Source organism: Panthera uncia, chromosome B4 (genome assembly GCF_023721935.1).
Source record: "Panthera uncia isolate 11264 chromosome B4, Puncia_PCG_1.0, whole genome shotgun sequence".
In the NCBI taxonomy this organism is placed as follows: domain Eukaryota; kingdom Metazoa; phylum Chordata; class Mammalia; order Carnivora; family Felidae; genus Panthera; species Panthera uncia.
Window position 1 is genome coordinate 124,377,860 of NC_064809.1, and position 16,866 is coordinate 124,394,725.

At 46.2% G+C, this 16,866-nt stretch overlaps 1 protein-coding gene across 1 annotated transcript in view; it reads right to left on the bottom strand.

Annotated features, from left to right (window-relative positions):
* Positions 1-16,866, bottom strand: part of SYN3 (synapsin III) — a 419,352-nt gene that overhangs the window by 305,419 nt on the left and 97,067 nt on the right. The window contains exon 4 of the mRNA XM_049627527.1: positions 566-722. Coding sequence (XP_049483484.1) covers positions 566-722 — 157 coding nt within the window. The remainder of the gene's footprint in view (positions 1-565; positions 723-16,866) is intronic.

Sequence of the window (16,866 nt, forward strand, 5' to 3'; positions counted from 1 at the left end):
AGAAGCCTCTTTTATAGGTAACATTTGAATGAAGACTAATAAATCAAGGGACAAATGAAATTAATGAATACAAAGCAGGGAAAATCAGTCTTGGGGGTTGAAGAGACATGGCTTCAAGTTCTGGTTTCACCCCTCCCAGGCTACATGACCCTGGGTGAGTTCCTTAGCTGCTCAGAAACTGAGATTCTTTTTCTGTAAAATGAAGTAATGTCCACTTCACATGATAGCCATAGTTTGAGCACCAGGCAGCACGATTTTCAGATTAATACACAGTAAGTGCTCAACAATGCCTACTGTTAACAAAAGTGATATGATTTAATATAAGAACAGTAAGGTACCTTAATGTTACCACTAATGTTATTTATAAGATAACACTGTATCGTACCATGTTGTTATATCGCATTCCTTAGGCAACAATTACAAGAAGAGGCCTGCTTATTGAGTTGCTTAAAAAAGACTCATTACTGAGGCCTCCATGCTGAAGGATGGGACGGGCCCGTTTCAGGGCTGGGACGCCACCCACTGCCGCCCACCTCACTCCAGGTCAGCCTGGCCCATCACCTACCACCCAGGGCTTGCTGCAGAAGTTGTAGACGGAGTAGAGGGAGTTGACAGCAGGCAGCCCTCCGTACTGGAGGCCGATGACCAAGCTTCGGTAGTCTTCGCCCAGCGCCATGCTGTAGGCATGCTGGCGGACCAGGATGAAGTCTGGCTTGAAGGATCTGCAAAGAGAGGGGCTGGCAGTAGTGTCACCACATTGGGTACTGACGGAAGGCCAGGGCATCGGGCCACAGCCTGCTGGGGATAGCACTGACCTGGCCTGGTTGCTGCCAGCAGGGAGCTCTCAGGTCAGAATGGGGAGGGGGTGGGGGAGTGTGGAAGGGGACAGTTGGATGCAAACACACAGCAGCTACAGAATCAAAGGGCTGAAAACAACTCACATTTTATCCATTTTCTTTTTTAGGTGGTTTTTCTAGATTTTCTACGTTGAACAAACGTTCATGTACAATCAGAGGAAAATGGATCAAATAACTCAGTGAATACACTGCCGTTTTTACTAGGCAGCATGTATTGCCTCACTGAATCCTCATAGCTTCCCAAGGACGCGGGCATTGCTGCCAGCAACTGCATTTTACAGATGAGCACCGATAAAGGGAATTTTCACCTTTATGTTTGTGTGTTCCAGGCTCCCAGGGAAGCTATACTTTAACATTTACCAAGGTCAAAATGACTCAGCAAAACCTCAACGTATGGGATCTGTTTCTGTCCTGAGTGCACATTGTGTATATCTGCTTTGTTAAAGAAAATAATCAAAAAAAGGAGCATTCTAAACACAAAAGATAGGAAAAAGTAAGAAAATTCCCTGGTTTCTGTAAGATTAAAGTCATACAGCCCTGCAATTATTAGAAACTTAAGATAAAGCCTGCAACTTTCTGAAATGTTCTTTGTCTAATATTTTGTAAATTTTATGTAAAAAAAATGCATATAGCTCTCCATCAAATGTTTCCTTACTGGAGCACTCTCCTGTTTCTAAAAACCGTGTGTCCCTGGCAGCTGTCGTAACTGGGGCTCGAACAAAACTCTCTCTTTCTCTCTCTCTCTCTCTTTTTTTAAAGAAATTTCCAAAAGGTTTGTTCATTTTATGTGCATAGCACCGAGGCTCACAAAGATTAAGTCACTTGCTCAAAAAGACATACTGCAGGTACATAGCAGGGTCAGATACGTGTAACCTCATGGCCCTAGTTCTCAACTACCATGCAGCATGGTATGTATATATATATACCTATATATACGTAATATGTATATATTTATATATACCCTGTATATTTCAAACATGTCCCTTTCAAGTAGCAACCTCTGGAAAGCAGCAAGAGTATTAATATGATGGCCAAGAACATGCCAGGCTCTTTGCTGGGCCCCTTTGGAGACGTGATCCTGATTAGCACTTACAAGCAGATCTGGGTAAGGTTGGGACTATTTCTCCACTTTATAGATGGGAACACACAGCTCAGAGAAGTCATAAACTTCCCCAAGTCACAAAGCTGGGAAGCAGGGGAGCCATGTGTGAACTCAGGTGATCTCGCTCCAAGTCCATATACTCTTCTTCCCTCCATCACATGGCTCCAGGTGGATTCACACACTGTTTTGCTCACACTGCCAAGGTTCCATCTATTTCTAGATTCCTCACTTCTAGCTCACATGAGATAATCAGCTTCCCAATGGGTGGGTGGTTTACACTCAAAATGGTATGATCTGTTTGTCTCACCCAGAGTTAAGACACTTAGCTTCAAATAAACTGCTTCTCTTTAAAATAATTCAAATGTAAGTTAAAATAACCGTCAAATGGGAAGGGCTTGTCCCAGTGGAGACAGAAGGAAAGAATGTGCAGCAGGTGCAGACATTTCCCAAATTGTTCTGAGCTTGGGTCTCGTTGTACACCCCAGGGCCTGGCACCATGGAGCATACATGGGGTGTAGTAAGTATGTGTTGGAGGAATCAATGATGTGCATGAATATTACTTCCTCGTCCCTAAAGGAAATGGCAAGGGTCTCGCCCATGAAGTTGTAACTCATCCCAGAGGAGACATGTGGATGCTGACATCTTGGGTATGGCTGACACTGGGCTCATGGAAATGGTCAATCACATCACTCTGTAGTTGGGTTAGAGGCTTGGAATTATTACGCCTATATCCTTATTGCATTCTTAGAGCTGAACCAGTCCAACTAATGGATTTAACAGATGGGGGAACTGAGGCCCATAGCAAGGCAGTGATGTGTCCCAGGACACCAGGCAAAACCATGCCAGAGCAGGAGGTCGCACCCAGGTCCCTCCTCTGGTTTTCCTGCTCCTGTGCTCCACTTAATTGGCTCTTACAGCAACAGAGGGAAGGAAAGAAGGGGCGAGTGGCGGGTCTCTAACAGGGATCTGATGACAATAGAGAGCACTGACAAAATATAGCCATTTTCTGCTTTCATTTGATTGTAAAAGTAACACATGTTCATTGTGTGAAACAAACAAAAAAAACCCTTGAAAACACAAAAATGTCAACAGAATTACTTGTAATTCTCAACTCAGAGAAAATCCCTAATAACCTTGTATGTACTTCCTTATATGTACATTACAATCCAATGATCTATTTTTAATGTATATAATTGCATTCATACTCATAATTGACTTCATGCTTTCTATTAATTATTACTTTCCTATTTTCCACATATTATAGTGTAGGCATTTCTCCTAACAAAATATCTTCAAAAATATCCTTTCTAATGGCCACCTAACCGTCTACTGAATGGATATACCATAATTAAGTCAAGTTATCATCCACTATTATCAAGTAGGCTACTTCCAATACTTCACACACGTATATCTTTGCACACAAATCAATGCCTTCCTTTTTAACGATTTCCTTAAGATAGATTTTAAGAAGTGGGATTATGGGCTCAAAGGGTATGAATTATTTTTTTAAAGTACCCAAATGTACCCAAATCTTTTAAACGTGTATACCACCTATTGTACATGACAGTGTCTATATCACGGCAGCTCCACCAGCACAGCAGTTTTTTTAAGATACATTCAAAAAAATACATGTTTTAAATTTGATAAGCAACTTTCCCCAAGATACTCTGTATCCCCACAGCTGTCTTACCTTGCATATCTCTGACTTAGGTGAGTTTGAGTACTTCCATTAACCATTTGCATTTTCTTTTCTGTAAAATTCTGCCCACATCTCTTTACTGACGTGATTTCTGTGTATAGGATGCTGCCCTTTATCACACTGTCCTGTGTGGCAAAATATTTACTAGCTGTTTGCTTGCCTTTTTTTTTTAATGGCTGTGCACCTTCAAAAAACCATATAAATTCCTTTTCTATTTCCTCTTAGTCAAAACTATGAGTCTCTCCGTTTTTTACTTCTCTGCTTTGATGATCAGAGGGTCTTCTAGGGCCCTGGTTCTCACAATGAGACACCTCTTACACCCAGCAGCGTGACTTTCCCCAGAGAAAACAGTGGCAGCAAACTTGGTGTCTTACTGGGGGTAACTCCACTCTGCCCAGGAGGAAATAATTAAAGGTCTCATGCTGGCTAGCCTGCTAGTTTTTCACTGTTTGTGGAGAACTCATAAGAGAGACGTAGCCTGGTGGGGCGGAGCTGGGGTTGGGAAGCAGATCTGGCTCTCTAGACAAAGAGGGTGCCCTTCCAAGATCATCTTCCAGGAGGAGTATCTGAGGGCCTATCTTGGGAGACTCCAATTCCAGTCCCAGATATTATGAGGCACTTTCTCTCGAGGACTTCTAGAACTCACCTCTAAATTGGAATCTTTCTGATTCTTTGAAATAAAAGTAGTGGTCACTTCCTCTTTGTCTTTAAGGATTTGGAAACCTACCTCAAGATGTACTCAAAGTGCTCTTTCAAAATTATACAGCCGTTCCTTGCTGAAAGCCCTCTGAAGGCTCCCTCTTTCTGACAACAGATCCTAGGCTCTTTACCATGGCAACAAGGCCCCTGCCCACCTCTCCATCCTCACTTTCTACCTTTCTCCCTCCCTCACCTCCCCTGAGCCACACTGACACCTTCTCTTCCTCTAACTCTCTCCCTGTATGCTCCTCCCCAAGTGGTGCCCAGGGGGCCTCGATCTCCTCACTTACTCATCAGCTTGGATGCATTTCCTCAAAGACACCGGTCCTGCTCACTCTATTGAAGTTTGCCCCAAACCCCGTATTGCCCTATTTTCCTTTCTTTACAGCTCTTGTGGCAATTTTATTTCTCCTGCTTTATCTGTTTAGTCTTTTATTGCTGTCTCTTCCCTCTAAAGATGACAGCTCAATGAGAACAGAGGACGTGCTTGTCTTGAACAAAATAGACCATACCAATGTTTTTAAATGAATGACTGAATTAATGAACGTATGTATAACTGAGTGAACAAATGAATGAGAATGAGGTGAACTGACCACTGGAAAAGGGTGGGACCTCTTTATTTGTGGTCCTAGTGAAGAGAACTGGGACTGACAGCCAGAATTTCCAGGAGATAGCATGTGGCCCCTAACAACTAGGGACTGCCTTACAAGGTAACATGTTCGATACTTCTGGAGATATGTTAGCATCATCAAGAAAGTTTTAACCCCAGGGAATTCAAGATGGACCCCATGACCTCTTAACATCCTCAAGTATAATATGTGGAAAACCAAACACTTAATATGAGTGATATATCTGGGCAAACCAGGCACATGTTACGGTTTGAATACTGCCAATCATTGCTACATAGAATGCACAGGGTCCTTCCTGACAGCTTGTGGTATGAGGGATTTGCAAGGAATGCAGAGAAATTAGCGACTTGAGTCAGGCGACCTGTGGCATGAAGTTCTGCCCTCCATACCCAGCACCTCAGCCTCTCTATCCAGTCAAGGAATGGCCATGCCCTGATGTCACCCCAACATCCAAGAATGTGGCCACCAGCAGTTCTCAGGCCCTGACAGTGGGCTGAAGTCCCCGGTAGAGGCCGGAGACCCTGAGATGACAGGGACATGATCCCTGCTTTCAGGAAACCCACAGTCCAAGAGGAGTTGAGTGCAATTCTAAAGGACTAGGACTCACGAAATGCACCAATGAGTAAGTTAAATAATAGAGGCATGTACAAGGTATGAAGGTGGACCAAAGGTGTATTCAACTCTGTCTGGGGGTGGGTGTGGATAAGTGTGTACCGGGAGGCTTGGGTCTTAACAGGAAAGTAGGGGTTTGCCATGTGGGAAGGGATTTGCAGGTATTCCAGGTAGAGGGAACGGCACCTGTAACCATCTTTTTCTTCTGAGTTATATGAACCATTAAGTTCCCTTTGATGCCTACACTGGCCTGACTTGGGTCTGTTGCCTGCCATCACTCTTACTCTGACTAATATTGGGAGGAAATGGCAAAGTTTGCAATTGGTTACATGGCTGGAATATAAGGTCTGAGGAGGTGGTGGCAAGAGATGAGGCTGGGTAAAAAGTCTCAATGGCTCTCGTGAGCCCCTTCCTGCCCCCTTGTCTCCACGGTCCCACTGGGTCCAAGCCCTGCATCTTTCATGCCTGGGCAAGGCGGCCTCCTTCAATACCATACAAATCAGCACATCCCAGCTGGAGCCTATGCCTGGGTTTTCTCATTATTTCAGCTTTAGACTTAATATGAGCTGTATCACTTGGGTCCCTGGTTCCAGAGCTTTCTCAGAAGTGGTTGTCAGTATTGGAGAGGAAAACTAAGGACAACATATAATTAAATGGTAGAGATGGGACAGGTGATGCACTGCTGGGAGATTACTGGGTGCTTCAGGCAATGTCAGGAGGCAGGGGGCAAAGCCTGAGTGACTTTTAACCATCAAAGAAGTGTAATGATTTCCTCAAATATGCAGAAATGTGGTGGCAAGAACAGATCTTGGCTAGGCTGTGCCTGGGACCTAAGTTAATAAGCAGAAGCCTCATTAATCTCAGCCACTTGACTGCAATTTTGTAACGGTCCCTCATTCCCCGAGGGTCAGGATGACAAAGGGTGATGATGCTGCTGATTTCGGCCATGCTGACCCATCACGCCCAGATCTGACCTCAAGTGTGCCTGGGAAGGCTCTAGACTTTCTGACATAGGTGTTCACCAGCAGAGAGAGGCTTCAGGTTCCCTCTGAAGTGTCTCCACACTCCTTAATCCTTCTCTATCTGAAAACTCAACCTTGGGTACCAAATCTGGAGAAGTGAGACCAACAGAACTGATAAAAACCAGCAGAAACAGGTGTCCAGAGAAAAAGGACAGGGGGAGTTCAAAACACTGAAATGGTCTCCATACCCCTGAGTGTTTATGGACCACCGTGTTGTGACAAGGATAGAACAGAGAGGATGTGCACACTTTGCAGACGGAGAGCCATATGGAAGGACTTTGGGAGTTAGGGATGCTTCCCACCAGCCTGAGGACTGCAAGAAATTAGTCCAGGCTGAAAAGAAATTAGGTGGCAGCCAACCAACAGTCTGGCAAGGAGAGGACAACAGGATGCTGCAGCGAGGCTGTGGGGCCCGCACGGCAGCTGCCAGCGGCGCAGCATAACGATGGTGGGGAAGGGGCCCAGTGGGGCTTTTGGACGGCCGGGATCTCTGATGAATCCCGTGGCCCCCTTTGTGAACCATTAGGAGGTTAATAAAACACAGACGTGAGTTGCTGGAGGAAGTGGGCTTCCTCATCTCCCTTCTCAGACTCAGAATCTCCATCTCTCTGTCCTGCCCTCTCATTTCATTTCAGAGAAGGAGTCCTTGCTGCTCTCTCCTTGCTCCACCGTTCTCTTCCGTCACTCTGGGGAACCCCACATGTTATGCGTTAAACTGTGTCCCCCCCGAAAGGTACACTGAAGTCTTAATCCCTGTTACTGGTGAACGTGACCTTATTTGGAAATAGGTTTTTGCAGATTTAATCAAGCTAAGATGAGGTCATACTGGAGTAGACTGGGCCTTCATCCAATGACTGGTGTCTTTAGAAGAAGAGGGAAATTTGGATACAGACACACAGAGAGGAAGAGTAGTACGCCATGTGATGAAGGAATCAAAGACTGGAACGATAGGTCTACACTCCAAGGAGTACCAAGAATTGGTGGTAACCACGAGAAGCTGGGAAGAGGCCAGGAAGGACCCTCCCTACATCCTTGAGAAGGGAACATGGTGCTGCTGACACCTTGATCACACACTTCCAGCCTCCATCACCATATTGAGGATTCATTTCTCCTGCTGAAGTCACCCAGCCTGCGGTGCTTGGCCACAGCAGCCTCAGGAAATGGGTACACTGACCATCGCCAGTATTTCCTCCTCCTTGCCACTTTCAGAACTTCCTGGCCTCCTTTGCTCTTGTATGTGCTTATCCCCTGCTGCCTCCCCACTTCCCAAGACAATAACCCCAACCCCAACCCAACAATAAGAAACTACCACTTAAAAAATTTTTTTAAATGTTTATCATTTTTTGAGGGGGGGGGAGGGGCAGAGAGAGAGAGGGAGACACAGATTCCAAAGCAGGCTCCAGGCTCTGAGCTGTCAGCACACAGCACAATGAGGGGCCTGAACTCATGAACTGTGAGATCATGACCTGAGCCTAAGTCAGACGCTTAACTGACTGAGCCACCCAGGTGTCCATTATTATTTTTTAAAATAATTTACTGTCACATTAATTAACACACAGTGTATACACTGTAGTCTTGGCTTAGGGAGTAGATTCCCGGGATTCATCGTTTACATACAACAACCCAGTGCTCATCCCAACAAGTGCCCTCCTCAATGCCCATCACCCATTTTCCCTTCTCCCCCAACCCCCCCACCCCAACATCAACCTTCAGTTTGTTCTCTGTATTTGAGTCTCTCATGGTTTGCCTCCCTCTCTGTTTGTAACTTATTTTTCCTTCCCTTCCCCTATGGTCTTGTTAAGTTTCTCAAATCCCACATATGAGTGAAAACATATGATATCTGTCTTTTTCTGACTGGCTTATTCATAATACCCTCCAGTTCCATCCACGTTGTTGCAAATGGCAAGATTTTATTACAGGAGTGCTGATTCATAGGGTCACATGGACCCCAATGTTTATAGCAGCGCTATCAACAATAGCCAAATTATGTAAAGAGTCTAAATGTCCATCAACTGATGAATGGATAAAGAAGATGTGGTATATATATTATATATATATTATATATATATATAATATATATATAATACACACACACACACACACAATGAAATACTACTCAGCAACAAAAAAGAAACTTCCACTTTAAGGCTAAAGATGGACTGACAAGTAATGTTCGTATTTACGTAAAAGAATGAACAAATCAACACATCAATAAATGCATGGAGATTTGCTTGGAAGGATGTTTATCAAAATGTTACCCTGGTTATCTCTGAAGAGTGGGATGGAAAACAGGGGTTATCATATTCTTCTTCAGACTTTTTGGTACTCTTGGCATTAAAAAAGACAAAAGGCACAGAGTATTTTTACAACCAGGAAAAAACAATGAGGCTATCTTCATCTTGGAAAAAATGATAAATATAACAATGATGTAACATCATGGAAAATGCTTATAGGACAATTTCATGTGACATAAAACAACAGAAAAGGGAATCTGTGTTATGACCATCATAACACAGTAAAAATTATGGTCCTGGAAGAGGAGATGGAAAATTCCTAATTTGATAAGGTGGTGAGGCTGCAGGTGATTTGTTTTGAAATTTTCCACTTTTGTTATACAGTTGACCCTTGAACAACATGGGTTTGAACTGCTCAGGTCCACTTATAAACAGGTTTTTTTTCAGTAACTACAGTACAGCACAGCACTGTAAATGTATCTTCTCTTCCTTTCCTAATAACATTTTCTTTTCTCTAGCTTACTGTGTTGTAAGAATACAACATAGAATACATATAACATACATAATAGGTGTTAATTGACTGTTTATATTATTTTGGTAAGGCTTCCAGTCAACAGAAGGCTATTGGTACTTAAGTTTGGGGGAGTCAACCATTATATACAGATTTTGGACTGTGCAGGGGATCAGCACCTGTAACACCCTCTATGTTCAGGAGTTGACTATAAAACGGTTTGGGCATTAATCAAAACTTTAGGTTGGCATCAACAAATAAATGGATGTGAACCACACTGGCCTGGCAGTCATAATTAGCCCCTTCTTCCTTCCATTGCTACAACTGCTAGACAGGGAAGTCTATACCTGCTAGCCCCAATTCCCATATACCATCTCCAAAACCCTCTGCATCTGGCCCAGCCTCTTTCCACCTCGTGAAACTGCACTGAGGTCACTCCAAAATGCCAAAGTGAGATGAAGCTTATATGCCCTCCCTTTTCCTGATTTCTAATAATTGCTAATGTACTATGAGTCTCTGTTCCAAGCCCTGTGGATATCTTCATTCATGTAAGTCCGACAGCAGTCCCACTATTATCATCACCCCCATTTTCCAGATAAGGACACTGAGGCACAGAGCAGTTAAAAAACTTGCCAGGATCACAAATCTGTTAGTGGTGTACCCATGAGTCAAATCCAATAGCCTCCTGGCTCTAGAGCAGGGTTTCCCAATCTCGGCATTATTGATATTTAGAGCTGGATAATTCTTTGTTGTGGGGGGTTGTCCTGTACAGTGTAGGGTGTTTGGAAATTCCTGGCCACTACCCACTAGATCCAATAGCATCCCCAAGCCCAGCTGTGACAACCACAAACGTCTGGAGACATGTCAAGAGCCCTCTGGGGAGCAAATTTCCTCCAGTGGTGAACCCCTGCTATAAGGCTCCTCTGTGGCCTCTGTAGCATGATCTCGCTCCTCCTTCCCAAACCTTTTCCTCTCTCTCTCCTTTCTCCCAGCTGCTTCTTCCTGGCCCCTCACTTCACCATCTTCTCCCTTCCTGTGCCTCTTCTCCAAGGCTCCATGTTGCTTCTTTGCCCGTGGAATCATCTCCGTTCAGTGGGTTGGCCATCTTGTCCTCACAGGCAAGAGTGAAAATAACTTGGATTTACCTAGAACTTCCTCTGAGCCAGGAGGAAGCTTTTGATTTTTTTGTTTTAAGCTTTTAATTGTGCTGTCTTTAATCCCCACCAGGATCCTGCTTGGAGGAGAGTATTTTCAAGAAACTAAGGCACAGAGAGATTAAGCACAGCAAGAACAAGGTCCACATGAGACTTGAGTGATTCAAAGTCAACGTGCATAAGCACTCCGCAACCAGCACCATCCACTCACCTGAATACTCAGCTCCTCAAGTTATCAGCCTCCCTCAAAATGGGATCTCTCTCTCCCTCTCTCTCTTACCCACCATGCTCCCAGAAGCCCAGGATCTGTCACCCTAAAGTCATCTGCAACTCTTCTCTCTGACACCAGCTGTGCAAAGAGCCACCAGTGTTGCTGATTCTCCCCTCTAGAAGAGTTTCCCTCTCCCTCTGGTGTTCCTCTCATTGCCTCATTCCCAGGACATCTCAATAGACCCTCAGTTCCTAGTCCCTGGGGTCACAGTCCCTTACCTTATTCCTCTCTGTAGCACAGGTCCCGGCTCAGAGTCCAAACTGTTGAGTGTTACTCATTTTCCCTGCCTCTACCCCAGGGACTTCCAGGTTAAATGCCACAGGGCCCAAGTGGGTGACCTCAGGGCTGGATGAAGTGGGCTAGCCTGTTCTAGTACGACCTTCGGTGGCATCTAACACTCTCTGTTTCCGTAGTAAACACATAGGATTATTATTAATTTCCACAATGTTGTCTCTGGACTGTTTTGCACACAACTTACTCCATCTTTCATTTTCCCACTTTTCATAATGACTTGAGTTCAAGAAACATTTCATTCTTCTGTAGGCAAGGACAACCCCTTAGATAAATGGCAGCTAACACAGGTCTCTGTAGAGAACCAGGGGGAATGGAGAGGGCTGGTGAATGGTAGAACAGCCTGAGCTCTAGTTGTTATGGCCACGTAGGAATGAGGTCCCAGATGGCCCTAATGACTTTTTTTTATAGCCCAAATCTGGATATTTATATGAAATCCTCAAAAACTAAAATTTTGATGACTCATTCAAGAGAAGTTTTAAAAATCACCATGCAGACTGGCACCAAAAATAAATGAAGCAGGATTTCTATGGGAAAACTCTCATGGAACTCAAAGCGGTACCTAAAGGGACCATGGTGACCCAACTCTAGCAGGTGATGGCCCTGTAGAAATACTTGGTCCAGTCTTACTAAATCCTGTTTTTCAAATGAAGCTAGAAACCTGCCTTTCATGTGAAATCTTTCACATGAAATCTCCCTTTTTAAAAGTACTTGACCACCTTGAGTAGGCAAACCCAACTTGTCTGGACAGAGCGTGTGGCCTGTAAGTGGTCAGTGCATGACCTCTAACTTGGGGAGGTAGCTCTCCTGCCAGCAATCTCTTCTGCAGGCCTCTTCTGGACTGATCTTCAAATCCTGCTTTCCTCATACTACTCTGCTGCTCAAGACCCTCCAGTGGCTTCTACTGCGTACCGGTGGGAGTTCCTACTTCTTCACCTGGCATTCAGTGCTCCCCCTGAACGTCGCCTGGGCCTCCTCTTAGCTCCATCTCCTCTGAACGAGTCCACTGGCTCGGCTGCCTCCCACACTCATCTTCCATCCATTCATGGTACACTCTGTCCATGCCACTCCCTATGCTCAGGAACTGCCTCCCCAAATTCCTCAGTGATTTCTCCTTACCCTCCATTCCTAGCACCCCCAGGGGGTCTTACTCATGTGGAAATTACCCACATGGTGTCTCCTGGCAGCTCACAAGTTGTGGCCTCCTACCAAACTCTTCACCTGTTTGAGGGTGTCTCCTTCTGGGGACAGAGGTCTCACCTTACCTCTCAAGTCTCCTCTTCACAGTGCCCAGAGAGATCTTTGTAGGACCCACATCCAAGTGTGTCACTGTCCTCGACAAAGGGTTGTGGAGGCTGCTCGCTATTTGTAGACTGAAGCCCAAATACTTTTGAATGATACAGAAAGTCCTGCATCCGCTGTGGTTTTGGTCTACTTCTTGAGTTCCACTAGGGCCATCCCCTGGGGTACTATATACTCCAATCACGTGGGACCACAGTTGCCCCTGAGAAGACATGATCTGTTTCATGTTTGTAACTCTGTAGACTTGGGGAAAAGGAAGGGGATGTCAAAGTGGCATTCAGAGAGAGCACTGTGGAAATTAAGAATATTCCTAAGTGTTTAAAATGGAAACAAAGCAAGTCCAGAAATACCCTTGCCTACCTGCCTGCTCTTACTGTCTTGCAAAGCTTGCTCTTTTAATAATACCTCCCCTGTAGAATGGGCTGGCATTATTCATTTCTTGAGAAAGTTAGAGTTAACCACCTCCCCCCCCCCCAAATACACATGTGAAAACAGGTGAGCTCTCTGCCACAACCAGCAGTTGGTATAGACACTTGTGGATCCTTCCCTGAGTGCCTGAGGCACATAGTAGGTGCTAAAGAGATCCACAAAAATTGGTGTTCTCTGACTTCACTTCTCAGGGTTCTGGACCATCTAAAGTCAACAACACTTCAGCAACTAGTAGGGGAAAAGGATGTGAAGATGCCAAAATGGCAGGCAGAATGAGGGGAGAAAGCAAGACATCACCTAGTCCGGCTCAGCCCCTGACTTGCTGTGGGTCTCTGAACCTGCTGCTTCTCTCTGGGCCTCAGCATCCTCACTGGAACAAAGGAAGTTGGGCTAAGCGACCTCTGAGGGCCCTTCCTGGGGTGGCTGCCTCCAATTCCAGACTCAGAACCAAGGCTTTCAACACCCACCCCTCTGTTGTGTCTGTCTGAGTTCTCTTGGGACATTCTGTCACATAGCAGTAGTTGGTAAGAATCGAGATTACCAGCTACTGAGTACTTGCTGAGTGCCGGGCACCTCCAAGGGGCTTTTCAAGCCTTATCTCATCAAATCCTCACATAAAGCCCCTGTGAAGTAGGTACTTATCTAGGGCTGGGTCCCCTAGAAGCCAAGCCCAAAACAAGCTTCCAAAAATCTATGACTCACGGAGGGAGGGTGTGCTCTTGAGGCAAAGCTGTAAGGGAGTGAGGGAAGCGGGAAAGGAAGGGGAAGGAGCCAAGGAGAGGTGTAGTTGTGGGTAAAGTCCAGTCTTGGCCTAATCTCCAGGGCTCTGAAGTTGTCCCACCTTAAGGAGAGAGGCCTGGGTTTTTACATCCTCAGTATCACTCAGTTACCAAGTCCCCTGACAAAAGGGGGAAGGGTAACAGAGGGAGTCAGCCTTTGGGCTCTCTCAGGGATACAGCTGCCCTCAGCCAAAGGCTCTGAAGAAGCTGGTGGCACAGTTGTTACCATGGCACTCACAGTGCTGGGGGATGGGAGCACTGGCTGGCAAAGTGGGTCGAAGCAGAGAACCACAGCGTCCACACATCACTGTCATTAACCCATTCTGCAGATGCGGGAAACCGAGACCTGCAGTGACTAAACATGCTCCCAGGGTCACAGAACTATGCAGTGTAGAGGTTTGTACTGCTAGGTACAAATTGCATCTCCCATAAACAGTCCCCACCCCTGAGGGGCAGGATGCATGTGCCTGTGTTTTCGGTGACTGGGGACTGAGATGTGCTTGGAATGGCGGAGTCTGGGAGCTGCGGCTCGCTGGTGCTGGGGGGCCCCGGGGCGGCATGTGTCTGTGAGGTGGGGGCTCGGCCCTCACCCCATGCAGGGGCCAGGGGGCCGCCCCGCTCTCCCACAGCTGCCTGGGCTCCGACGGCTGTCAGCGGCCTGCTCCATGCGGGGTGGGCCTCCTGCCAGGCTGCTGCTCAGGGAAGGGGAACATTATTCATCAGGGAGATAAGGCAGCTGATGAGAGACGGACCTCAGAGCAGCTGTTCCTCTGCAGCGGCTGGACCGGATGCTGGAGAAGCGGAGGGGAGGGGAAGGTGGGGGCAGCCCATTTTGAGATAAAAAATGATGGTACTTCGGGGAGGTGACGGGAGAACGCATTTGCAACCCGGGCTGGGCGGTAGTGAGTACTTGTACCCGAGGCTTCTCCACAAATATCCATGCCTGACAAGCCACATATGTGCTTCTGTCAGGTTAACGATCCAACAAGTCAGGGGCCCTCTTATCAGCTCACTCGGCATGAAATATCCACCTGGTGGGGCACACGGTTCCCAGGAAGCCTCCTTCCCCAAGCTAATTGCTCAGGGCAAGAGTCTTGGGGCCCAGGGAAGCTAGATGCTCCTGGCTGGGCTACAGCCTTAAATCACTCTTTCCTGCACCGGGGCACTCAGGTGGCAATGGCTTCAGGAAGGCTAAGTCCCCTTCCTGCTGCTCCCCTGGATCTCCCCTCTTTCCTCAAAGCTAGCCCATACATGGCGGAACTTCCCAGATTGGGGAGCAAGAGTGGTGGCTGAGGTTTCTTTATCTTTTGTCTTTTGTTGATGTTTTGAAGGGAGCCATTAAAAGGGACCCTGAGGATTTCCCAGCAGGAGAGAGTTGGACGTGAGGTCTGTGAAGGGAAATGGGCTCCCAGGTAGGGTTCATGGACAACACCTGGGCTCTTCATGGTCCTCTGAGCCCCGGCCATCTCTCCGGTCTCCTCCCCTGCCCATAGCCCACCTTCCTTTCTGACCCGACTGGAGGTGGTCCTCAGAAGCCAGGGTCTCCCCTGCCCCGTGCCCTGCCGTGGACTTGCCCACGCTGACCTCCCAGCTAACATTTATTCTATCTTAGCAGTCAGAGCAGGGAGGGGTGTACAGAAGGTTCTTTAAAAGTATCTATAATATGATACTTCTGTTTATAAAAAAAAAAAAAAATCTAGAACAAATGCAGCAGAATGTTAAAGATTCCAACAAGCAGGGTCAAGAACACACAGGTAACTGTGTTTATTAAGCACATAGTGTGTGTGAGGACCTTTTGTCTTTTTAAAAGATTGACCTTAATGCTGACAATTACCTTTTGAGGTAGATGTTTTTAAAAACAAGACAGCAGCACAGAGACATTAAGTAACTTCTCCAATGTCACACTGCAGAGGCAGGTAGCCTGGCTTCAAAATGGGTGTACCTCAGTATATGGGTGTTTGTTATATTATTCTCTGTACTTTTTTTATTTTTTTTTTTAACGTTTATTTATTTTTGAGACAGAGACAGAGCATGAACAGGGGAGGGGCAGAGAGAGAGGGAGACACAGAATCAGAAGCAGGCTCCAGGCTCTGAGCCATCAGCCCAGAGCCCGACGCGGGGCTCGAACTCATGGACCGCGAGATTGTGACCTGAGCTGAAGTTGGACGCTTAACCGACTGAGCCACTCAGGCGCCCCTCTCTGTACTTTTTTAATGCTTGAAATGCTTTAGAATTGTTTGTTTTAAATGTGTTTTTTTTTTTAATTTTTTTTTTCAACGTTTTTTATTTATTTTTGAGACAGAGAGAGACAGAGCATGAACGGGGGAGGGGCAGAGAGAGGGAGACACAGAATCGGAAACAGGCTCCAGGCTCCGAGCCATCAGCCCAGAGCCTGACGCGGGGCTCGAACTCACGGACCGTGAGATCGTGACCTGGCTGAAGTCGGACGCTTAACTGACTGCGCCACCCAGGCGCCCCTTAAATGTTTATTTTTGAGAAAGAGGGAGACAGACAGACAGAGTGCAAGCAGGGGAGGGGCAGAAAGACAGGGAGACACAGAATCCGAAGCAGGCTCCAGGCTCTGAGCTGTTGGCCCAGAACCCAACTCAGGGCTTGAACCCACGAACCGTGAGATCATGACCTGAGCTGAAGTCGCACACTTAACCGACTGAGCCACCCAGGCACCCCTAGAATTGTTTTTTTTAAAGGATCTGAAGTAAGTATGGCAAAATGTTAATATTTGTTAGATTGAGGTGTTCAATTATCCATGTTTAAAGTTATTCCAAACTTTAAAAAATATATATGAATATTTCAAAAGAAAAAGAAAAAAAACCCTCAGTGTCGTTACTACTTCTCAGAAGCCTTTGGGAGCCTTCTCAAGCCCCCTCCTAACCCGCCTCCTCTAATCTCTCTTCTCTGTACTATCCCCCCTCATGGCTCTTATCATACCATATCTGAGCTGTAGATTTATTTCCCGTTTCTCCCTCTGGGCTGTGAACTCCACCAGGGAAGGGGTGATGTTGGATTTATATCTGTATTTCCAGGGCCTGGCCTATTGCAGGCAATCTAGATGCTCCATAAAATTGTTAAACTGAATGGAGCTTCTCCAGGGGCCCCCTTGGGTGAGGGCTGAGCAGTGGATGAAGGCAACGCTGTGGAGGGTGGAGGGAACAAACGTGGGCCCTGCCCTCCCTGCTGGAGACATATGGCAATGATTTTTAGGACTATCACCCAGTCAGGGTTTCCAGCATAAATGCTTCCAGCTGCACCTTTCT